General features: G+C 38.8%; 1 protein-coding gene across 16 annotated transcripts in view; it reads right to left on the bottom strand.

Moving 5' to 3' along the window:
• Positions 1-26,692, bottom strand: part of GPATCH2 (G-patch domain containing 2) — a 182,898-nt gene that overhangs the window by 23,387 nt on the left and 132,819 nt on the right. For 4 of the 16 annotated variants that reach the window (XM_073338880.1, XM_073338877.1, XM_073338876.1 and 1 more), the window contains 3 exons: positions 20,674-20,713; positions 17,316-17,386; positions 6,424-6,504 (listed from right to left, as the gene is read on the bottom strand). The exons of 3 other annotated variants lie outside the window; for them this stretch is intronic. In XM_073338880.1, coding sequence (XP_073194981.1) covers positions 6,424-6,504; positions 17,316-17,386; positions 20,674-20,713 — 192 coding nt within the window. Of the gene's footprint in view, positions 1-6,423; positions 6,505-10,148; positions 13,847-17,315; positions 17,387-20,673; positions 20,714-26,692 lie in introns of those variants that run through there. 9 more of the 16 variants (XM_073338878.1, XM_073338879.1, XM_073338882.1 and 6 more) reach the window with 6 other exon arrangements.

The raw sequence follows: 26,692 nt of genomic DNA, 5'->3' as shown, positions 1-26,692 counted from the left end.
TGTATTGCAGTTGTCTTCATATGTGCTAGTACATTTTCTGAGACCTTGATTCCAGTTAGGGGCTTTTGGGCACTACTGCAATACAAATAACACATTTACTTATGTATTTATTTTACATGTCTACTCATTGCTCCAACATCCCTGTTGGTTATCTTACTCCAGTGTTTTCTTGCTTTTAGGAGTTTTTGCTTTCCTCACAAGCTGTAATGCTTTGAGATCCATATTATTTACTCTTCTTGATGTGTTATAATTGCAATGTTAATACATGCACACCTCATTTCCTCCCCACAGTTTGTTTGGACTTCTGTTTACACTTCAGCAAAGCATCAAGCCATTTGCCAGATTACATTTTGTACCTCTATGACTTGGCACATATTATCTGTAAATAATGGAGGTCCCTGTTTATTGCATTTTAGACATAACTTGAACTTTGAAAGTAGCAGTTCCTGACAGAGGTAAGAGTGGAAGAGTTTTCATGTTTTGCTCAAAAACATTCTTATCTATTGGATTTCTGTGCAGCTGATTTGGAAAGCATAGATTATGTTGTATGCTACACTGATGCTGAAATAACACTTTAAAACTAATTTTCACAGCACAATTTAATGAACTGATATCACCCAATACTTGTCTGTCCATTATATTCTGATCAACAACTCTTTCACTCAACTTGGGCATTGAAATACTCTGTAAACAGCAACATCTATCCTAGCACAGTATCATTGAGTTCCTGCAGATGGCTGTAGAACTCTTCAATTATATCATTGGATGCTGTAGCTAATGCCTAGGCTTGATAAGTTACTAACTGAAGCTCTTTAGAAACAGATTTTAGTAAGGCTGGAGTTGACTGGTTTGAATTTTATAAGGATCTAAGGCTTGATTATTAAGAAGAATCGTCACTCCCTTTGTCCATTTTCAATCTCAAAAGAGTTGGATGAGAATGGAGACAGAACGATGTGATGACTGCAACTTATTTGAAGCTTGAAATGGTTTGACAACAATTTCTTAGACAATGTAATTATGCTATTAGGTAGCATGTTTGGACATTCCTGGTGGTGATCTACAAGGTTAATTTCTACTCTAATAATTTTAGTTTTCAAACTACAGGATGATTTTAAGACGAGATTGAAAGAGTGATTCGGGAGTTTAGAAGGAAAGTATGGGAAGAGCTCATAAGATATAAAGGAGATCAATGAGTAACCTCTTTCCTCAACTATAACATTTACAGAAAGCAGGCTAAGTCCAGAGGTGCAGTGTGAGATGGAAGGGAGTATGGGGAGCAGTGGTCAGAACAATAGGGAGAAGATAGATAATGGAGAATGTCTAAAACCAGGAGAGCAATTCTGAAACTGGATTCAGAAATATATATTACATAAGAAAGCCAACAAAATGACTCAAAATGAAGGTGGATGACCTCATCCATCTTTCTTGACAAGAGTACAGCCCGACCACACTGTCTCATTATTCTAGTGTCCTTAATGTAATAACAGCATAGCAAAAGTTCTCAATTTTTTTTTTTTTTTTATAAACACACAGGGTGGCCCACATTTTAGTACAGAGTTTGCCTTCTGGACCACATGTCCTCCTCCCACAGGAAGTTGCATAGACTGCCTCCTCCAGTTGATGGTGTTACTCTGTGGCGATTAGCAACTACTTGCATGGAAAACTGGACAGTATTTAAATGTATTTTTAGGTGTCTTAATATGACCGTGTTCTCCACAGACTGCTAGCAACTGCTTCATCACCTACCTGAGTGCTATGGACCACAATTTGAGCACCTTAGCAGTATACAGCATTAAACAATATCATGTAGGTATTTCTAAGTTTCCTGTCACCTTAGTATCTAAATAAGGTAGTGGGACCAACACAAGTTTCAGTGATTCAATATGATTAAGCTTCCAAAAGTTTGGATGCTTATGCAAAGTCACACCCTTCCCTGAAATTGCCTTCTAGTATTAAGGAACATTTTCTAAAAATAATATCCCAATAGAACTGTAACATTTTACATGTTTACCCACCAGCTAGTTAGTGCTGTAAGTTTGGGTACAGTACATAATATTACTCATACATAAAGAGGTGTAATCCTGCCTCAAATGCACATCTCAACACAACTAACTATGGTACAGTTATGGCACCTTCATAATATGGTACAACAAAATGCAAGAGACGTATGTTGCAAAGCAATATATATATGCAAAGCAATGGCAAACAGGTTCGTTAGAAAGGGTTCACTCCTAAATCTCAACCCCTTTTCCCCTTGTGGCACAGAGCCATTGCACCAAATTTTATAGTTCCTTTTGTTCTATGACTTTTTCCAGTCATCTAGAGGATGTCAGGCTGTCCAACAAAAGGACAACATTTGTCATTTACTGATAGGGTCTGCCTCACTCTAAACTGCACAATTTGGGAGTGCTTCTCTGTGGAAAGTAGAAGAAAACTCCTTATATAGATATTTAAGGGTAGAGAGAAAAAACAACCCGAAGTTTACCATAACACTAAATAAGAACAATTGACTGAAGTCAGAACATGCATCTCTCACTTTTTCAAGATGTGAACTGTAGCTGTCCAGTATGTGACAAGCGCTCCACACATCCTAAAGCACTCTCCTTAGGGTATGTCTACACTGCCCACGTTACAGCGTGGCCGTGGCAGCACTGTAGCGTGGGCAGTATAGACATGCTTTATCGCCAGGAGTGCAGCTCCCGGCGATAAAGTGCTGTCTATATTGGCACTTTTCAGTGCTAAAACTTTTGTCACTCACAGGGTGTTTTTTCACACACCTGAACGACTAAAGTTTTAGTGCTGAAAGTGGCAGTGTAGACCCAACCTTAGCAAAGGGACATTTAAAGTTATTTTTTTAAGATGCAAAGGGGCACTGTTGGCTGCGCCTCCAACCCATGCACTTTGGCAGCCTGGTCTCCATTTGAATAGCAAGTGATTGATATACTAATTACTGCAGGGCTGTCTCACAGAAATCTAGTATGTAGGGTTTTTTCTCCCCCCATCCATACATGTTTCATATTGCAGGATACTGTGAGTGCATTATTGGTAAGTGCATAGCTCCTGGCTGTGACAACAGTGCTTCTATAGACAAAGACAAATAAGAATGATCAAAATTGTTTCTGTAAAGATGGAGGATTTGGACCTCACCTGATAGTACTATTGTACAGGTTTCTCTTAAAAAAAAAAAAAGAACATACCTCTGTATCATTTTGTTAGGAATATTTGAGATAGATGTCACCCAGTATGATTGGATTTGTCTAACTTTAGGTCAAATCGATGTCTGAAATCTATTTTATTGTTTGTCATAAAAAGCTATATAGCATTTGTGCCTGGCAATGATTTGGACAGTCAGTGTCAGCAAGAAGTGCCAGAGTACCAGCTAATTTCTATTGATGTCATTCTGACAGCTGCTTTGTTCTCAAGCAATTTGTTCCCCCTTTTTCCAACAGTTTATTTTGGGGAGGTATTTGGCTCCTTTTGCTCAGGCTATAGATGAGGGCAAGGGTTTTCCCTCTACAGCCACATTGATCCAAACTTACTTAATTGGAGAATGACAAAGATTAGATACTTAATTTCACAGTTTTTATAGAACCAGTAAAAGCTGACACTGATGGTTTGAAGTAAGAGGGATCAGACTTTGAAGACCATGTGGATGGAGATTTTGATTATGGCTTCAACAAACACATTTATGAATATCACCTAATCACTCATATCAGAACCTGTTGCTATGGGGAATATGGCTTATATGCACTGGATTTGCTCGGTGGAAATGTGCAGTAGCCAGACTGAATGTATGGTGTATTGGGAGAACTCTACATTGCAGTGCCCTGAGTTAACAAAGAACGAGGTAGCAGATAAACACATGAAGCATTCTTAAATGAAACATTCTTCTAAAATATATATTGGGTAAATATGTGTTAAGTAAGGTCAGTGTTTTTAAATTTACATTCATTTTGCCAAAGACAGATATTGTTTTATCAGAATATACATTATTAAAAGGCAATTCAGCCATTTTCATCTACCATAAAGTTAAGTATTCAGTATAATGTGCCACCAACAGAAAAACTCCATGAAAAAATATATTGCAGATATCTCTAGAACAAAGTAGTCAGTTTGAAAATCAATATTTTAAAACCAAAATACCAAGAACAAATAGGCACTATGAACAACTTGCTTACCACATGGAATTAGAAGAATTGATGCAATTTAAATGCAAAAATAGGGTATACTGTCTGTGTTTTCTTTGTATTTATATTATCTAAATCCTAAAGTCAAAATCAAAGATAAAAAATTAGGGCTGTCAATCAATTACAAAAATCGCGATTAACTGTGCCGTTAAAAATAATAGACTACCATTTATATCATAGAATCATAGAATATTAGGGTTGGAAGAGACCTCAGGAGGTCATCTAGTCCAATCCCCTGCTCAACATTTTCAAATATAAATATTTTTGGATATTTTCCAACATATTGATTTTAATTACAACACAGAATACAACGTTACAGTGCTCATTTTATTTTTATTATAAATATTTGCACTGTAAAAATAAAAATAGTATTTTTCAATTCATTTAATAAAAGTACTGGAGTGCAATCTCTTTATCTTAAAAGTTTAACTTACAAATGTAGAGTTACGTACAAAAAATAACTGCATTTAAAAATAAAACAATGTAAAGCTTTAGAGCCTACAAGTCCACTCAGTCCTACTTCTTGTTCAGCCAATCACTCAGACAAAGAAGTTTGTTTACATTTGCAGGAGATAATGCTGCCCGCTTCTTGTTTACAATGTCACCTGAAAGTGAGAATAGGTGTTCTCATGGCACTGTTGTAGCCAGTGTTGCAAGATATTTACATGCCAGATGCGCTAAAGATTGATGTGTCCCTTCATGCTTCAACCACCATTTCAGAGGACGTGTCCATGTTGATGAGGGGTTCTGCTCGATAATGATCCAAAGCAGTGCAGACCGATGCATGTTCATTTTCATCATCATGAGTCACATGTTACCAGCAGTAGTCTGATTTTCTTTTTTGGTGGTTCGGGTTCTCTAGTTTCCGCATCAGAGTTTTGCTCTTATAAGACTTCTGAAAGCATGCTCCACATCCTGTCCTGATCAGATTTTGGGAGGCACTTGAGATTCTTAAATCTTGGGTCAAATGCTGCCACTATCTTTAGAAATCTCACATTAGTACCTTCTTTGCATTTTGTCAAATCTGCAATGAAAGTGTTCTTAAAACGAACAACATGCTGGGTCATCACCCAAGACTGCTGTAACACGAATGAGGGTAAAACACAGAGCAGGAGACATACAATTCTCGCCCAAGGAGTTCAGTCACAAATTTAATTAACACTTTTTTTTTTTAAATGAGCATCATCAGCAGGGAAGCATGTCCTCCGGAATGGTGGCTGAACCATGAAGGGGCATACAAATGTTTAGCGTATCTGGCACGTAAATACCTTGCAAAGCCAGCTACAAAACTGTCATGTGACTGTCTGCTCTCACTTTCAGTGACATTATACATCTCACTGACATTATAAATAAGAAGCGGGCAACATTATCTCTCATAAATGTAGACAAACTTGTTTGTCTTAGCGATTGGCTGTACAAGAAGTAGGACTGAGCGGACTTGTAGGAGCTAAAGTTTTACATTATTTTATTTTTGAGTGCAGTTATGTAACAAAAAAAATCTACACTTGTAAGTTGTGCTTTCATGATAAAGAGAATGCACTATGATACTTGTATGAGGTGAGTTTTTATAGTGTAAGTATTTGAAATAAAAATTATATAAAGTGAGCACTGCACACTTTGTATACTGTGTTGTAATTGAAGTCAATATATTTGAAATTGTAGAAAAACATCCAAAATATTTTATAAATTTCAATTGGTATTCTATTGTTTAACAGTGCAATTAAAACTGTGATTAATCATGATTAATTTTTTTGTTGTGATTAATTTTTTTGAGTTAATCATGTGAGTCAACTGCAATTAATTGACAGCCCGAAAAAAAGTCATTCCTGGGTTGCAGCCTCCCATGCTCATTTTCAGAAACTCCATACATAGTTATGAACAACTAAAAAGAGTGTACGTTACTAGTAAGATGTGCAGCCTCTCGACTAGACTCTTGTTACTGTAATTAGGATTGTCTGTAAAAATTTACCAAAAAAGTGTATATAACAATCTTTTCCAATTATTAATAAATAGAAATTGGCAAAATAATTTTGTATTTACAGCTACACACTCATTATATACATAGTAAATTATAGATATTATATAGAAATATAGAACATTCATTTCTTACTCTTACGAGGATTAGGGTATACCTCTCAAGTGTTATCACTTTTATTGGTTTTTAAAAATTTTTTTTAAACAACAAAAAACACTGTTCAGATGAAATCAGAATTCCACCCTAGATCTAGCTACTCACTTTACAAGCTCTGAAGCTTTTTCCTCAGACTCAGTTATAAGAATGACATCACCAACGTAACACAGATTGTAGCATCTGCCTCTACCAGTGTGAAGAAAAATACATTAACCATCAAAAGTGATGCACTTTTTTTCTTTTTATTAAATGTTAAACAGATGTGATAGTAGCATTGTTCTATGTCAAACTCCTTTCATATCAACCCAATCTGTTCAGAATGCAACTTTAAACTTAAGAGTGACATTTGTTTTAATGGAGTATTAGCACAATTTAACTATGAATGGGAAAATATTAATATCTCTTGTCAGTGGACTATCTCATCACCACCTACAGTACTCTAACACTTGTCTTCACATTGTCTTTTTCCAGCACTTCTGAGACTTAATTCAAGTTCACCTGAACGAAGCAAGTCTCTATTGGCATCACGTTCAGCAAATCCAAATGGAAATGAAGTCCAATGCCACAGTATATGCCACAGCACCCAGTCTCCAGAGACCAATGGACTTTAACTGTGACTAAAAGTCTTTTAAAAAAATATCTGTATTAGAGATTTACTGTCCTCAGAAAGGATAATGCATTGTTTTTCTTCTTTCTAATTAGTAATTTAAGCATATGTTCAGCATTTAACTCTAAATGTTTGCCTTTTCCCCAAGCTCTAAGACAGCTGTCCAAGATGTGAATGCCAGAAAACATTTAAATATCAACATCTGTTGAATTATGTTAATTTAGTGTAATATAATTGGGCATGAGTTGGAATTGATCAAAAGTATATGAATTAGACAAAGGCAAATCCAAACCGATATCCTGGTGCATAAACAAGTCAACAAAGAATGCTAGGAAAGAAAAATTCTGTTTTAACAAAACTAGAACAGCTCATTCAAGACTATAGCTTTCCTCACAAAGAAATACCACCATTTCATACTTTTCATCATGGGAAACACCTGCGTCTACAATACTGGAACCTGCTGAGACAGAGGACTTGGAAGGGATTTGTACTGAAAAAGTCATGTTGAAAGAATGACTCTTAAAATGTCCATAAAAGGGTATTATGATGGCTATGAAGAAAAACCTAACTTCATCTGTTTTCAGAAGCGAAGAATGTGAAGATCTACTCTATGATCAAAAGAGTTTACTCAACTGATTTTAAATTACAGAATTCTAAACATAACATGTATTATAATTTTTATGGATACGGTTCATATTTAAGTATCTGTAAAATGCGGTTAGCAAAGAGATGATGTTCTTGGAGTAGAATGTTGCAACAGGATAACAGTCTCCTGCTGTTCCAGAAATTCCAAGGCAAACAAAACCTTTTGCTCTAACCAGGAAACAGTGATTTTGTGCCAACGTTCTTAACATGAATTTCCATTACACCAAAGTATATCTACACTTTGCGCTGGGGGTGTAATTCCCAGCTTGAGGAGACATACCCCCACTAGCTCTGAATGAGCTAGCATGCTAAAATTAGAGTGTAGGCGTAGTGGCATGAGGGGTTAGCTGTCCAAGTATGTACTTAACATCTCTGATGGGGGTGTACACGCATGTCAGTTGCACATGGTGTTGGGGCCACTGGATCTGCATGCTCACTTGGTAAAATCCCAGAAAATTTATTCTGTGCCCAATCACATTCATTAATTACTTTATAAGTTACAATTAATTGAAAATATGTTCTTTAAGAAATTAAGCATCCAATATCACGTGATTTTTATTTCTCATGTTATCTTATTAATGGAATAACAGACACGGTTCATAGTTTCCATATAGTTAAAACTTATTGAAATATTATACATAGGCTATATTCCAAGGTTTTTTAAAAAGGGATTAATGTTCATTTTTTATTATTCTTCTTTTTAACTGCAGTGCCTGACAAATAATATTCTACTACAGAGAATTCCACGAAAAACTGCCCTTTTTCAAAATGGCTGCAATCTTCTATTCTTCTGAATTAGAATGAATCCTAACTGCCACAGAGAAAGTGGTAGCCATTGATAGTATAACATGCCATCATCCTCTCTGAGGGTGATGCCAGAGGAAAAAATGCAGTGTCTTTAAAAATCATTTAAATTTAATGTGCAACTAGAAACACTATTATGTATATGCAATAACATTAATGGCACTAAAAGAAGAGTTAAGATTGTTTGAGTGCTTTAGCTATCTGTTTCTATCTTCACATACACCTTTTAAGTTTAACCTTAATTCTCAATTACCTGTATTTGTAGTGGATTGTATTTGGAATTACTACAAATTTTATACTTTAATTATGGATATATATTCAATCTTAACTCCAGTTTAATGTATTTTTGTTGAGAATATCAATAAATGTGTAGGATGACAACAGTGAATAATTACTGTATAAAATATACTAATTCTTAGCGATATTGATATAAAGCTATGTGTTCATTTTCCTGTACAGTGTCTAAAAACAGAGTTCACATCTTCTGGTACAGTAATTTCATTCCATAAAAGCCACATTAAACAATTATAGTTCTTGTAATTAACCAGTAGTCTAAGGTACAGTTTTCTTATCCCAATCTATTAACAGCTGCTCAAAAAATGTAGTAATTAATGGTTTCATTTATTTTTGGCAAACCTGCAACACGACAAATAGTTTTGTATCTGCTGCAAATTAGGACTCCTTCCCAAACAACAGATGACACGGTGGGAAAAAGGGAGCAGACAGCATCCTTCCACATCTTTGTCTCTTTAGAAGATCAAATAAAGAGCAGCTGTAATTCTATTTGTCACATCTGTGTAACAAAATACAGTGATCTGTATCAGATGAAACTGAATGAGTTCTGTTCAAATGTAAATGGGGATTTTCTTTCTGACCTGATGGAAAGAAGTCTGAACTCAATATTTCTACATCTCAAGCAAAAATATACTTTTCAAATCTCTGATCACCTTTTGTGTGATTTTTCTCATTTTAGAACTCTCCTTTTCATTATTAATTTACACAGAATACCAAAATAAAATAAAATCACAAAAATATAATGTAGATGATGCATTCTTTTTTCCAACCTATCCAAAATATTTAGAAGTCTGGGCAGGACTGAGATTTGAAAGGGTTGGTGGATTACAGAAAATCTGGAAAACATATGCTCAATATTCTTATTAACATTTATCATGTATCACCATGTGACATTTTTCTTTCATACTACCCGCTATGTCTCTTGTACCATTTCCCCAGCTTCCATCGCTAACAGGCCTCTCTCTTTTAGGGATGCGAAGAGACCTGTTTCAGGCTGTGCTGTTTCCTATGGCCAGAAAAGAGGAACAACAGATAGACTCAGGCTCCTGAGTGCTTGCCCATTTTTTTTCCAGGCGGTACGGATGTCAGCACTTCTTAGTGACGGAAAAGAACTGAGGGCCAGGAAATGTGTTTTGTTCTTAAAAAGACAGAGTTCACGCAATCTCTGGGAACCAGTGATGAATGATCAAATTATTTTATCATATCTGGAAAAGTGGCAGCAAATCTTGTCTTGTTTTTTCCTTCAGCCTCTCAATACATGTACATACCATAAATCCCATTTATAATACTATGAGCCAGAAGAAAAAACACACCTGATTGAATAATTATTGTACTTAATGTGAAGATACTTTAAAAAATAATGAAGACCATTATAAATCATGAAAATTATTCTAGAAGTTTAAGTACTTTGACTGTCTGTAATTTTGTTTTCCTAATCAATTGATTACAGCATAGACTAACTCCTCTAGTGCTATTTACCAAATTTAAGATCTCCTTTTTTTGGTTTTTGTCTTAATCTGTCAATAAGAATGGCCACATTGCATCATACAAATGGTTAATCTAGCCTAGAATCCTGTCTTCCAACAGTGACTGATGACAGATGCTTCAGAAGGAATGGACACAACAGGGGAATTATCGAGTGGCCCATCCCCTGTTGTCAAATCCCAGCTTCTGGCAGTCAGATATTTAGGGACACCTGAAGCATGGGGTTGTGTCCATGATCATTTTGGCTAATAGCGATTAATGGATCTATCCTCCATAAACTTATCTAATTCTTTTTTTAATTGAGTTATATACAGGGCATTCGAAACATCGTCTGGCAACAAGTTCCACAGGTTGACTGTGTGTTGTGTAAAGAAATACTTTCTTTTGTTTGTTTTAAACCTGCTGTGTATTAATTTAATCGAGGGATCCCTATTTCTTGTGTTATGTGAAGGGGTAAATAACACTTCCATATTCACTTTCTCCATACCATTCATGTTTTATAGAACTCTACCATATTCCCCTTAGCTGTCTCTTTCTTAAGCTGAACAGTCCCAGTCTTGCTTTGAGGCTATATTTAATGTAAATAGGGTTGAAACTCATCTTCATTTTTAAATCTTAATGTTTGTTATCTCTTTTATGAGAAACCCAATACAGTTAAGGTCCTCCTGAAAGTATCAACACACACTGCACAGAAAAAAGACAACAACAGACCGACTGAGTGCTTATCCCTTCCTACCTGACAGATACGGTTCTGGAGTAAATTATTCCACAATTCATTGATCTAGTGCAATATAGGTCTCTAATCTTTACTTTTTTCCATGTGCTGAGACAAGAACTGTGGTCACTCATCCAGAAGGTGTAAGAAAAGTCAAGGCAAATATAAAAAGAAAATGTCTTTCAAAACACCAAAAAAAAAATAAAAAATTCACATGACTAGAAATAAGCCAGTGTGGAAACTACACAAAGAAATACATTTAGCAATTCCAGTCTTGCAATAAGAACAACAGATATAGCTTTACTGACTAAAAGGCAAAGGCAACAGTTTGGTTACACTTGCGGTTTATTCTTAAAAATGTTTAAGAGACCAAATAACCAAACTTAGCAGCAGTACAATATGAAAAGAAGACAGGCATATCTTCCTTCCAGGAAACAATTCTCATCTTACACAGAAGTTGTGCTTCAAAGATAGCTAGTAGTATTTATAGCATGATTTTACAAGTTACAAAACGTTTTATAAGTCACTAAAATCCAACCTATCAGTTCATAACATTTCCTTAACTCGTTGTTTTGTTTTGTACTTTTCTTGTATCTGTTTTGGATACTACAGTCCAAACCAGTTAGGCCCAGAGGTACATCCTGACCTGTGCTAAGAAACATCAATCATGTATCTTGGCTTTGACAGACTTCCTATTTTCTAATGCCAAAGCTGATTTCAACTTTGCAAAGCATTGTGGAATATTTGACATGGGTGAACAGAACTGGAGGGAGAGTATAATACATTTAGTTAACATAACTTTCCAAATTTTTTATATTTATATATAATAGTAATACTGTGCACGTAATACCCATTAATGTGGCATGTATTATGCCAAATATATATGCATTGGCTAGCAGCTTAAGAGTCCAAAGTGTGCTGGGTAATAATTTTACAAACCTTCAATTGTTTACCATCCGTTAATTTTCTATTATTGTATTTAACAATAAACCGCAAGACAAGACATTTCTATTGGTCATAGTTATAATTTGTTGTGAGCTTCCTTTAAAAGGAGATTAATTATCTGAATTATAATATCCTTACATGTTAAATGTAATCACTGAAAATGCGCAAAAGGTAATTCAGAATCAATCTTAGATTGCTTGAGACTTTCAAGTGAGAATTAAGGGTATGTCTACACTACGAAATTAGGTTGATATTATAGAAGTCAATTTTTAGAAATTGATTTTATACAGTCGATTGCGTATGTCCACCCTAAGCGCATTAAGTTGGCGGAGTGCATCCTCACTACCGTGGCTAGCATCGACTTATGGAGCAGTGCACTGTGGGTAGCTATCCCACAGTTCCCGCAGTCTCCGCCACTCATTGGAATTCTGGGTTAAGCTCCCAATGCCTGATGTGGCAAAAACATTGTCGTGGGTGGTTTTGGGTACATGTGGTCAGTCGCCCCTCCTGTGAAAGCAATGGCAGATAATCATTTTGTGCCTTTTTTCCATGTGGACGCCATACTTCTTTCAGCAGAGGGTGCAGTAGGACTGCTAACTGTCATCATCCACCACTGCAACTCTGCTCTGCTGCTATTGTCTCAATAGTGAATTTCTCCATATTGTCTGTCATGGGCTCCCAGGTACGTGTGTTCTTCCTCAGGAAATGTGCGTGGTGCTAACCATTGTTCTCCACTGCTTCCGCTGCAACTCTGCTCTCCTGTTCTCATGAATCCACCTTGCAGGTTCTCTCGTTGTTCTCGATAAATATCTATTCTTGTGGCATCCGTTGCCAGCCACTGCTTCCGCTGCAACTCTGCTCTCCTGCAGAAGCCAAAACATGGCAAGCATGGAGCCCGCTCAGATCAATGCAGCAGTTATGAGCATTGTAAACACCTCACGCATTATCCTGCAGTATATGCGGAACCTGCAAAAGCAGGCAAGGAGGCGACAGCAGCACGGTGACGAGAGTGATGAGGACATGGACACAGACTTCTCTCAAAGTACAGGCCCCAGCAATTTGGACACCCTAGTGGCAATGGGGCAGGCTCATGTCGTGGAACGCCGATTCTGGGTCTGGGAAACAAGCACAGACTGGTGGGACTGCATAATGTTGCAGGTCTGGGATGATTCCCAGTGGCTGCAAAACTTTCCCATGCCTAAGGGCACTTTCATGGAACTTTGTGACTTGCTTTCCGCTACCCTGAAGCGCAAGAATATGAAGATGAGAGCAGCCCTCACAGTTCACAAGCGAGTGGCGATAGCCCTCTGGAAGCTTGCAAAGCCAGACAGCTACCGGTCAGTCGGGAATCAATTTGGAGTGGGCAAATCTACTGTGGTGGCTGCTGTTATCCAAGTAGCCAACGCAATCACTGAGCTGCTGCTATCAAGGATAGTGACTCTGGGAAATGTGCAGGTCATAGTGGATGGCTTCGCTGTAATGGGATTCCCTAACTGTGGTGGGGTGACAGACGTATATCCCTATCTTGGGACCGAACCACCTTGACAGCCAGTACGTAAACCACAAGGGGTACTTTTCAGTGGTGCTGTAAGCACTGATGGATCACAAGGGACGTTCACCGACATCAAAGTGGGATGGCCGGGAAAGGTACATGATGCTCGTTTCTTCAGGAACTCGCATCTTCAGGTCTGTGCGCCTGCTGCCTTTCCTGCAGCTCCACCAGACCCCGGAGCAGATCAGTTTGATCCCCCAGTAGCCTCAGCATTGCATCTGCCTCCTCTCATCACGCTGCCGCCACCTTTCCTCTTGCTCCTGCAACCTCTCATCTTCCTCGTCCCTCCTGTCCTCGTATTCACTTTCTGCTTTCCTGGACTCTACCATTGTTTGCCTCCACGCATTCTGCTGAGCTCTTTCAGTGTGGGAGGACTGCATGAGCTCAGAGAACATTTCAGTACTAGCGCATTTTTTTCGCCTTCTTATCTGCGCTTGTCTCTGGGACGGAGATGATAGGGGGTGCATCGAAACATTTGCAGCTGCAAGAGAAAAAAAAGGGAGAGTAGTATCTAAAAAGACCCATTTTAGAGAACAATGGGTAGACTCTTTCACGGTCAACCAAGCTGTTAACATTACATAGCACATGTGCTTTCGGTACAAGGTCGCATTTTACCTCTTATATTGGGGGCCTGCCGGTTTGGTGTGAGAGATCACACACGCAGGGCCGGTTAACAGAATGCGGCTTGCAGGCAGCCATGGTAAGCCACAGTCTTTTGGCTTCTTCAACCTTCATAACATGTGGGAATGGTTTCAAACAGCAGCACCCTCCTTTCCCATACCAAGCACCCGTTGGGTTGGCCATTTAAAAGGAGGGGCTGCAGTTTTCGGGTTAACGTGCAGCACAAACCCAACTAAACCCCTCCACCACCATCCAATTCTCTGGGATGATCGCTTCACCCCTCCTCCCACAGCATGACTAGTATCAGGGAAGATCCCTGCCAGCCAAATGTCAACAGCTCAGTGGTCTCCCCCCACCGTGTGGCTAAAAGTAGGGATGATTTCTTTTCAGCCCAGCAGGAACGGCCACCTCTGAATGTCCCCTTAAGAACCCCTGGAGGATTTCCGCTCCATCCCCAGACAGAATTTTCCAGTAGCTGTACTGGCTGCGAATGCATCCCAAGTCTTCAGGGCAAATTAATCATTAAACACACTTGCTTTTAAACCATGTATTATATTTATAAAGGTACACTCACCAGAGTGCCTTCTCCGCTTCATGGTCCGGGAGACCACCTTGGGAGGATATTGGCTCCAAGGTGATAAACAGTTTCTCCACTTGCCTGTTGTCCACTATCATCCTCCTCATCTTCCTCATCCCCAAAATCCTCATCCCTGCTGCATGAGACTCCCCCCTTGCAGGTTTCCATGGACAGCGGTGGGTTAGTGGTCAGGGCACCCCCTAGGATTGCACACAGCTCATCATAGCAGTGGCATGTCTGGGGCTTTGACCCGGAGTGGCCATTTGCCTCTTTGGTAGGCTTGCCTGAGCTCCTTCATTTTCATGCAGCACTGCTGCGGTTCCCTGATACAGCCTCTGTCTATCATGCCCTTGGAAATTTTTTCAAATATATTGGCATTTCATCTTTTGGAATGGAGTTCTGATAGCACAGATTCATCTCCCCATACAGCAATCAGATCCAGTACCTCCCGTTCGATCCATGCTGGAGCTCTTTTGCGATTCTGGGATTGCATGGTCACCTCTGCTGATGAGCTCGCCACGCTGGCTAAACAGGAAATGAAATTCAAAAGTTCCTGGTGCTTTTCCTGTGTATCTGGCTAGTGCCTCTGAGTTGAAAGTGCGGTCCAGAGCGGTCACAATGGAGCACTCTGGGATAGCTCCCGGAGGCCAATACCATCAAATTGCATCTACACTACCCCAAATTCGACCAGGCGATGTCGATTTCAGCACTAATCCCCTCATTGGGGAGGAGTACAGAAATCGATTTTAAGAGCCCTTTAAGTGGACAAAAATGGCTTCGTCGTGTGGACGGGTGCAGGGTTAAATCAATCTAAGGCTGCTAAATTCCACATAAACTCGTAGTGAAGACCAGGGCTAACAACTGTATTCAACAAAAGATTTAGCTGCATATGCGTATAGTAACCTTAAATACAATAGCTTTACTTAGAGTTATTTATGATTATGCTAAAGAGTGGGCCAAAACCTTTGCTGGTGTAAATTTGTCAAGTTCCATTGGTTTCAACAGAGCTTTGCTAATTTACAACTTTTAAAAAGATCTGGCCACATTTGTAAAGATCTTAAAGATCCATTTCAAGATTCCATACACAGCAATGAGACTTCAAATTTACTAGAAAGGTACAATTCGGAACTTGCCCTCTCATTAACTTTGTGCATAATATCAGCTTCATCTGAACCAATGATTTTTTTCGTAAGCTTGAAAGGAAAGAAATTTTGTCCCTCCACGCAGATGGGTGAAGTCGGGAATTTTAAATGCAGCAGCACGGTGGTCAACTCCCCTCTGGAGGGAATGGCAACGTAAAACTATGTCAAGCTGTAGGAGACCTCCGACTGTACTGGCAAGCTGGAAATCCCACCTGCTCTATTTATACTGGTAACTTAACCCAACGGATTTCATCGATAAAGATAAGTTACTGTGTGTTTGCAAGGTGGTACACATGCTTGCTTTTCACATAAACAGTTTTTCCGTTTGTTTATAACAACTTTTACGAAGATAAAATATTAAGTTGTTGAGATTTTGGATGGTGGCAGGGAAATGAAAATCAGGCCCTAAATATGCACTTATGAAGAGAATTCAGCTCAATGGAGGACAATTTTCTTTATATACTGTTGTTCTGAGCAAAAATATGATTTCCGAACTATGCTTACCAGGAAACTGCTTTCAAACATCTTTAAAATAATATTTGTTTACCTTGGAAGACATTTAACAGATGAAAAAGTCTTATAAATTGTGTGAAGAGGATGCATAACAGATTCTGCTTTACTGGTGGAACCAACCATTTGGAAGATGTCATCTGAGCTCACACACAATTAAAATTAAGTATTTTCATATTTAATACTCATATGATCTAAGTGAATATTTGGTCTCAGACTCTGGCTATTAATAACATCCACTATTTACTTACATGAAAAAAATGGGTATATCCATATAACTAAAGATACTGGATATACTGTGAAGGCCATGTGCCTATTCTCCCTTAAAAGTGGGATATTACCCAAGTCTTCAACTTATCATTATTGTGTTATTGCCTTTTCAAAAGAACTTATTTGTCATCCCAAATAATATCACTACAAATTAAAATAAAAGTTGTGTGTAAATAATAGGTACTGTATACAGCAAAGAAAACATTTCTGTAATTTTCTGTACTATAAAGCAATTCTGTTACAATGAATATTGGGGAGGAGGGGGAAATTGTGTACTATAAATTTCAAACATATAAAAGATCTATGAACAGTCATGTACCTGGGAGATTTGACTATGATTTTTTGTCGCTGTTGTTTACGGCAATGCTTGACTTTTTTTTGCACCACTGACAAGGTTTGTTTTCATAAAGTTTGCTAATCAGGTGTTTTTGGTTTTTTTAACAGGAAAATGACATTCTAACCATGCTACAAGATTGACACAAACGTTAAGCTATTTTCAATTACCTGTATTGTTAAAAAAGATGTATATATAAAGGTAACACAGTAGCTGCTTGAGCCTTAGAGTTATATTGCAAAGTCAGGAACCCTACTTGGTCACCCATTTTATCCAGCTGTTTAATAAAATGATTATAATCAGAGTAAATACATTACTTTGATACAATTATCATTCCAATCCAATATACAAATGTTGACAAAAGATTAAAATTACACAGAAAAGGCTATAAAAATGAAGTTACAGATAAAAAAAGCCCATCACTACAAACAATTTTGGGAGACAGAAAGTGATAATAAGTTAGTGATTTTAAAGTATATTTTCACCTTTATCTTACCTGCTAGCTGTTTTTACTGAAATATTTTTCTTGTGTCCTCTCTCAGATCGGTTATCCCGCAGGAGCTGAAGCTACACAAAAAACATTCACAATTGTGTTGGAAACAAAGCCATTTTTTATTTGAAAAAATGTTATCCTAGCTTTGTCATCTTTTTGTGTTTTATTTTTAACAGTAAATTAAGTATTATATATTGGATTTTAACAGCATCACTTATGGCAAGACCACTAGAAATGTTAAAAGTTGGGGATGTAGTGCATTCTTGATAAATTCATGGTCAGTCATTACAGCATTTTAATAAAATTTTGTGAAGACACACGAAGAGTTAAGGTTATAATTACATATCTATTCATTTTAAACCCAACGTTATTTGAACTTTGTAGTTATAGAAAAGACATTTGAAAACAAAGAATTTCAGAGTTCCACAAATCGTTACCCTGACTCGGAACTGTGAAAAGCCTATGATTCTTAAGAAGCATTCATAAATAACTTACACCCTCAAAACTCTATTATGAAAAGGGATAGAGAAGCTCACTTTAAAAGACTTCTCAGATTAGCACTGGTATCTAATAGTTAAGCAATATTTATAAACTCTGCTGAGACCCAAAAAGTTGAAAATTTCAGAGTAACAACAAAAGCTAAATACCCAATCTTCCTAACACTTATCTATTAGCTAGCACTGGTGACTAAAATAATGTAGATTCTAGACCAACCTATTTTTGAAATTTCTCCCAAATAAATACAATGTGAAGACTTTTCCAAAATAAAACTATTTCATTATTCAAAATGCATCTCCCAACTGATATGATACTCCTCAACGTGAGGGTGATATGGCAATGACACATTTAGAAATAGCTGCAAAATAATTACAAAGAAGAAGTGCAAACTAATAGCAAAATAAACTAAAATCATATTTTGAAGGGAACCAAGCCTTCAACAAAGGATACAAAGTATCGAGACAAACTGAACTGAAGACTTAGCTATACAAATGGCTGTGGAGACTTAAGGCAGCACTTCACCAAAGGCAGTCAGAAAAAAATTAGGGGGACACACTTGGGGACTTCACAGTACCACTGCAGAGATGGGCAAGTGCTTCAAATAACCAGGTTAAGAGGGGCAGTCTTTTTGTTGTTGAATAGTTTACCTGCTACATACTTCTGTCTTGACTAGATAATTACATAAGCTCTAATTTAATACTTGTTTACTTCAAAAATTAAATAATTAAACAGAACAATATTATTATACCATACCAGGTAAAACCTATAGTTATACAAGCTGGCCTTCCGTAGGAAAATTTCTGTAAGATGCTGCAAGTATGAATTTTTATTAGTGTTAAACTCATTTTTTTCCTTCTTTTACAGGTTCTGAAGTATAGACACATTGAGGATGACTAGTTTCTGTTTCATGTGATGACATTACATTCACTACATGATTCAGCTACAGTCTGAAACTTATTAATTTACTGGACCCCCAATGCCATCGCCAAAAGTACAAAAGCTTTCATAATTATTTTACAACTCATGAGGTGAAATTATTTTAAAAATGATAAAATAATGTATTTTTGGATAAAGTATTTATTTATTTACCATTACTGGCATTAGTCACTTGCAGGTTTCATGCTGGATGAGAAATCAGCAGCATAACGGATGCTGGGACACCACTTAGCATGGAAACCTGCATGGATAGTCTGCATTTCAGAACCTTCAAAAGTAGTACTAAAGGTACAAGTTAAGTTCATTATCAAGTAATTTGAGACATTAAGGATAACAAATGAATTCTTTAAGTTTAAACTGCAACTCACTAAGTGTTACTTGTTACAGTCTAAATTTGACAACATAAAGCCAGCTTTTAAAAGGCTAGTTTGTTTCTTCCACAAGAAATAAAAGTTTCAAAATGACATGAGGTAAATATCATATAAAGTTGTCTGTGTAGCTGTTAAATGTCAGCCAGCTTACTGTAACATGCATTATAATACTTTCACAATTTACAGCTAAAACTGTAATTCTTTTTTTTTTCATCCTGTCAGGCTTGAGGAAGTAAAATTAGTTGAGAAAGAGTCTGATTTGGAGTTTGAAAGAAGGGGAAGAAAAGCAGATATGCTGATTTAACTCTGATCTATCAAAGCTAGTGGAGTTCAGAATGGTCCTAAAAACATGATGAATTTTTAAAAAAATCTCTTGTATCTTACTGTGTTACTTATTGCTTTCTATGATGCTTAAAATGTATTTGCTACAACTTCAGTTGGTGTAAGTCAGCATAGATCCATTGAAATCAACTGAGCTACATCAATTTGCAGCAGTTTAAGATATGACCCAATGAGTTACTCTAGAGGCTTGATGTACTACTGATGTATTCAGTTACTTTTTCTGAGTGTTTGAAAAGAACTAATATGTTCAAGATACAAAAGAGAAAGGCTTATTTACACAAAGTTCTTGTTCTGTCAATAACTTATTGCTTTGCCATGCATATGACTAAGCATTTTTCAAAGTCTGAAAGGATGGTCATCAGTTAAGCAACACTCCACTATTCAAATGTAAGTGTTTTCTTGTTAAATTCACTGATCTTAAGTATGAGGTAACCAACATACAACTTGTGAGATTCTGTGCAGTTTCCAGGGGAACAGGTGGGCTATGATTGCTTTAAGCTATCTCTGTGCCATCTTGAGCTGGAGCTACTCCCCTGATACAATTTAGACAGCTCTGCACTCCTGTCTAAATTACAGCAGACTCCCTGGGCTGCTCAGCTGGTCATAAAACTATCTGGAATCCCCACAGTCATTGCGGCCCTGCCTCTACACATCCCCAGCATGCCTCCTACACTGAAGCTCATGAGCTTATGTCTGCCTTCTGCAGGTTATGCACCAGGAGAATCCTCATCTGGAAGGATTTAACAGCCCCTTTATATCCATCTGACCCTTTTACCTAGAGTGACAGAGAAGAGTGGGGTGTGGATTTCATTCTGCAAGTCTGTTCTTACACAGTTTAAATTTCTTAAATACTGTGAAAAAATGTCAGGTGTTCTCCATTTTATAGAAGCATTAAGACTACAGTTTCAGAGAAACACAGGCACTATTGTTAATAACAAACTGGTTATCAGGATAAAATATTCTGAAATCTTAAACTGGTAATAAAACTGAACTGGGATGCTTATCTAGTATCATTTGGCAAGCCAGCTTATTAACCAAAAGACCTTTTGAAATACTTAGCTGCTAAGTTTTCTCAGTAGCTTGCAAGGAAACATGGAATTAAGGCTGCTTTGCTTCTTATGTATTAAAATACTGACCCAATAGTTTTGGAGTAGAGACAGTTAAATTCCTTCAAATATATGAAGTAAACTGCTCTTGATCAAAGTGGTTCTTACCTGGCTATGTTCCTTCCTAGCCCCAGGGCTAAACCAGTGGCTGTGGGAGAAAAAGAAAAGAAGAGTTTAGCAATATAACTACCTAAAGCACGTGCTGTCATATGACCAGTTTGTGCGTGCTTTTGGGTATTTTATTGTCCACCAGGAAAATACAGCCTTAGGCTATGCTTTATTTTAATGGGATATTTTATGGAACTCTCAAAGTGTGTTACAGTTTTGATAGGAATGTAAGAATGCACTCGCGCTGCAAATTTCCGCTTCTTAGGCAAACTGAGTACCCATTAGCTTTACATTTAATTATGTTCTATTAAATTAATTTAATTCATAAATGCTAACATTTTACATGTCTTAATCTGCATATTGAAATATATGCTATTAATAACAATTTAATTCTATCCTTGTTACTGAAGTGTAAACTTTTAATTATTAGAGTTTAACAGATCTATAAGCATTGAGGGCTAACTGGTATATGTTAACACATTAGCATTTCACCAATTGAGGCTTGGATTTTAATTCTATTTTCAGTTGTAAGTTGACATAAATTTGATGGTCTCATGTCTCAAAACTGTCACGTAACTTGGCATTACTGACAATCTTTTACTTTACAGAGGCAAACCACTGGAATAGTAGGAGGGCTGCAGGTCATGAATGAAATATAGGATAAGCTAGCACAGTGCTTTCCCACACTGTATTTACTGGGGGTTTTAAACTGGCTTTTACGTACACCAAGATAAGAAACAGGCTGCAGGCCTCCAAATGTGACTACAGTGGCATTACACTGGGATTTAACAGCGGCTGTTGGGGACAAATCTCAGATCTAGGAAGAGGAAGAAAAAGAAGAAGAGCACCTGGAACTACACCCCACCCTTTCCCCACCTCAGTATATTTCCCCTTGATCTTGGGGGAAGGGCAACTGTGATAAATGAAGGGGGGGAGCTTGCTCCCTTTTATAGACACCCAGCCAACCAGCTATCTATAAAGTCCCTCTTGGTGGCTGCTTGCTTTACCTGTAAAGGGTTAAAAAGTCCCCCAGGTAAAGAAAAGGGAGAGGGCACCTGACCAAAAGAGCCATTGGGAAGGCTAGAACTTTTTAAAATTGGGGGAAAAAGCTTTCCCTTTGTGTTCTGTGTTGTTCTCCAGAGAGAGGGGAACAGAGCAAAGTCAGGGCTATGTAAGGTGACCAGATGTCCCGATTTTATAGGGACAGTCCAGATATTTATAGGCGCCTATTACCCCCCATTGCCTGTCCTGATTTTTCACACTTGCTCTCTGGTCACCCTAGGGCTATGACTATGCTGTAAAAAGCTTTTTACCAGGCATGGAACTCATCAGATCATACCTAGAACTACCGAAATATGTAAGTAGATTAGGAAATGTCTAGTAAGATACAATTAGGTTTCTTTCTTTTATTTCCTGTAAGGCTTGTGGACTCCTCTGTGCTAACCTCAGATGCTTTTGTTTGCTTGTAACCTTTGGATGAACCCCCAAGAAAGCTATTTTAGGTGCTTAATTTTTGGAATTATTCTTTTAAAATCTAGCAAAAGCCTAAGTTCCAGATGTATTTTCTTTCTTTTTGTTTTTAATAAAATTTACCTTTTTAAGAACAGGACTGGATTTTTGGTGTCCTAAGAGGTTTGTGCATATGTTGTTAAATTAACTGGTGGCAACAGCTAATTTCCTTTGTTTTATTTCTCACTTCTTCCGGGGTGGGGGTGGGGAGGGTGTAGAGGGGGAGTGAAAGGGCTTGAGGGTACCCCACAGCAAGGAATTCCCAAGTGCGCCTTCCTGGGATCTGAAAAAGGGGGCTGAATTTGGGTGGTGGCAGTGTTTACCAAGCCAAGGTCAGAGAAAAGCTGTAACCTTGGGAGTTTAATACAAGCCTGGAGTGGCCAGTATTAATTTTTAAAATCCTTGCAGGCCCCCACCTTCTGCACTCGAAGTGCCAGAGTGGGGAATCAGCCTTGACAGCAACATAGTTCAATGCATTAAAATAATACATAGAAACACCACCACCCTGTTTGTAAATGTGGTTGTACTGTTCTAGCTGCGAATGGGCAATATCGTATAATCAGAAAGTGTGTGTTTTCAAAATGATCCCTTGAAGTACTCAATCGAAAAGTTCCTCAGGCCATGTTTACTGAAAAACTCCTATTTTTGAACATCTCCATCACCATGCTCAGATTTCTCACATTGCTGCAGTTACTAAATAATGACAGGCCATGCCTTCTCCCTCCAGAAGCTACACAGGACACAAGAAGATTCTTGAAGACTCAAGTCAGTCTACCAGTGGAAGCAGCAGTGTAGGAATCTGTAGAAGGTATTCAGTAATGTTACCAGATATTGGGTGTTGAATCAAACATATTGCTAAAATGCAAACTGTGTCTTTGCAGCATTAAATGGATCACTAACTGAAAAACAATACTAGTTATTTCTAACCCTGTTTATGGGCTTCTAAACAGTGAATAATTTAATGGCTTGGCCACTCTGATTTCTAAAATGGTTAAATTTAATATAGTTTAACAGCTTAACAGTTTTAAACTGAACTTTTTCCAAACCCATCTAGAGCAACCTCAGAACCCCTCTAAAAACAGAACCCCTCTAACGGATTTGCAGGAAGAGTAGTGTCCCTGGAAATTTTTGCACTGTTCTCAAATGCCCTGTTAGTTTGACACTCTGAAAGTACTGAATATGCTGCATACTGTGGGATTGCTCAGGAAGATTGACTATTCTGTAGAAAACCCTGAAAGCCTGTACCATAGCCTCTAGCACAATGGGCCTTGATCATGACTGGTTCATGGACTTTAAAGTCAGAAGGGATCATCATGATCATCTAGTCTGGACTTCCTGTCCATTGCAGGCCACAGAACTTTACCCACCCACTCCTGTAACAGACCTGTAACCTCTGGCTGAGTTACTGAAGTCCTCAAATCATGGCTTAAAGACTTCAAGTTACAAAGAAACCACCATTTACATTAGTTTAAACCTGCAAGTGACCCATGCTCCACGATGCAGAGAAAGGTGAAAAAACCCCCAGGGTGTCTGCCAATCTGACTGGCGGGGAAAATTCCTTACTGACCCCAAATATGGTGATCAAGTGACCATTGTAATATAAATCAATAATACCCTGGCTACTTTTTCTACTTTTATAGTGAAGAGAACAAAAAAGCAGGAACTGGAAAGTGCGAGGCTGAGTTTGCACACTCATATACAGAACAGGTGGGGGGGGGGCAAGGGTGTGAGAAGAGAGCGAGAGAGAGAGAGAACGCATGCATGCATGAGTTAACATAATAGAAGAAAGGTTACAGCCTTCTCAGCCCAAGCTGTGCAGGAGTCCATGAATGTAAGTTACTTCCATTAATAGTGTAAATCAACAGTGAGGCCCCATATTTAGAGGTAAGAATAACCCTTTCCTGCTAGCATAACTACCAGGAACTGTCGTGTTTACCCAAACACTAAGAGGAGGTTACTTATCTGTAACTGGAGGTTCTTCAAGATGTGTGGTCCCTATCTGTATTTCACTGTGGGGTTACGCATGTGCACTGTGTGCCCAGAGCCGGAGATTTTGAAAATAGTGTCCGTTGGTCCACGCCTGCACTCTGGCTCACCTCATGCCTCTGAACGAGGGGATAAAGGGTGGGACGGACCAACTACTTGATAAGATCTGAAGCAGAGGGGAAGGAGGGCAGGTAGTGGAATATAGATCGGGACCACACATTTCAAAGCACCTCCAGTTACAGGTAAGTAACCACCTTTTCTTCAAGTGATGATCTGTATCATATTCCACTATGAGTAACTGGCAAGCAATATCGAAGTAGGCAGTAGGACTGAGCGGAGTACCACCATCCCAAAAGAGGCATCAGCAGAAGAGTCCTGCACTACGGCATAATGTCTTGCAAATATGTGAATGAAGCCCCACCTCCTGACGAGACGTCATAGTTGTTGCTTGCACTCTAGTGGAATGAGCTCTTACCCGATTGTGGGGGCTGCGGGGCATGATTCGAAAGCTGACGGCAGAGTAGAATGCAGCCAGAGATCCATTTGGAGATTCTCTGGGAGGAGATGGCATGCCTTCTGACTCTTTCTGTTATAGCAATAAACAGTCTCGGGGATTTGTTTTCTGTAGGTAGAAAGCCAAGGCTCACTGAACATCAAGAGAGTGGAGTCTTCGTTCCTCTGTGGAAGGGTGTGATTTTGGGAAGAACGCAGGAAAGTGAATGGATTGGGTTAAGGTGAAATTCCAAAACTACTTTGGGGTGAATTTGGGCTGTAGACCTCAAAGAAACCTAATCCTTATGGAATTATGGAATATAGAAGATCTGCCATCATCACGAATCACAGAATATCAGGGTTGGAAGGGACCTCAGGAGGTCATCTAGTCCAACCCCCTGCTCAAAGCAGGACCAATCCCCAACTAAATCATCCCAGCCAGGGCTTTGTCAAGCCTGACCTTAAAAATATCTAAGGAAGGAGATTCCCCCACCTCCCTAGGTAACGCATTCCAGTGTTTCACCACGCTCCTAGTGAAAAAGTTTTTCCCAATATCCAACCTAAACCTCCCCCACTGCAACTTGAGACCATTACTCCTTGTTCGGTCATCAGCTACCACTGAGAACAGTCTAGATCTATCCTCTTTGGAACCCCCTTTCAGATAGTTGAAAGCAGCTATCAAATCCCCCCTCATTCTTCTCTTCCGCAGACTAAACAATCCCAGTTCCCTCAGCCTCTCCTCAAAAGTCATGCGTTCCAGTCCCTGAATTATTTTTGTTGCCCTCCGCTGGACTCTTTCCAATTTTTCCACATCCTTCTTGTAGCGTGGGGCCCAAAACTGGACACAGTACTCCAGATGAGGCCTCACCAATGTCGAATAGAGGGGAATGATCACGTCCCTCGATCTGCTGGCAATGCCCCTACATATACATCCCAAAATGCCATTGGCCTTCTTGGTAACAAGGGCACACTGTTGTCTCATATCCAGCTTCTTGTCCACTGTAACCCCTAGGTCCTTTTCTGCAGAACTGCTGCCGAGCCATTCGATCCCTAGTCTGTAGCGGTGCATGGGATTCTTCTGTCCTAAGTGCAGGACTCTGCACTTGTCCTTGTTGAGCCTCATCAGATTTCTTTTGGCCCAATCCTCTAATTTGTCTAGGTCCCTCTGTATCCTATCCCTACCCTCCAGCGTATCTACCTCTCCTCCCAGTTTAGTGTCATCTGCAAACTTGCTGAGGGTGCAATCCACACCATCCTCCAGATCATTTATGAAGATATTGAACAAAACCGGCCCCAGGACCGACCCGTGGGGCACTCCACTTGATACCGGCTGCCAACTAGAAATGGAGCCATTGATCACTACCCGTTGAGCCCGACAATCTAGCCAACTTTCTATTCACCTTATAGTCCATTCATCCAGCCCATACTTCTTTAACTTGCTGGCAAGAATACTGTGGGAGACCGTGTCAAAAGCTTTGCTAAAGTCAAGGAACAACACGTCCACCGCTTTCTCCTCATCCACAGAGCCAGTTATCTCGTCATAGAAGGCAATTAGATTAGTCAGGCATGACTTGCCCTTGGTGAATCCATGCTGACTGTTCCTGATCACTTTCCTCTCCTTTAAGTGCTTCAGAATTGATTCCTTGAGGACCTGCTCCATGATTTTTCCAGGGACTGAGGTGAGGCTGACTTGTTCAACTTCAAGTTCACCAACTCTTCTCACTGAGGTAATGGCTACAAGAAAAGTGACCTTCACTAAGAGACATGGAGCAAGTAGCTAAAGGCTCAAACGGAGCATGGAAGCTTATGAGTACTGAGAGAACAAGGTTCAGGTTCCACAGGGGAACGGGGTTCTGAGTAGGTGCGAAAGTTCTTATTAGGACTTTCCAGAATCCATTGATCAGTGGATATGTGAAGACTGAATAGCCCTCAGAAGGTAGATAGTATGTGCTGATCGCCAACAAGTGGACTCACAAAGAGCTGATAGAGAAACCTGGTGTTTTCAGAAATAGGATATAGTCCAAGATGAGAG

The sequence above is a fragment of the Lepidochelys kempii genome, chromosome 3 (genome assembly GCF_965140265.1).
Source record: "Lepidochelys kempii isolate rLepKem1 chromosome 3, rLepKem1.hap2, whole genome shotgun sequence".
In the NCBI taxonomy this organism is placed as follows: Eukaryota; Metazoa; Chordata; order Testudines; family Cheloniidae; genus Lepidochelys; species Lepidochelys kempii.
This window is presented reverse-complemented; position numbering and strand designations above follow the sequence as displayed.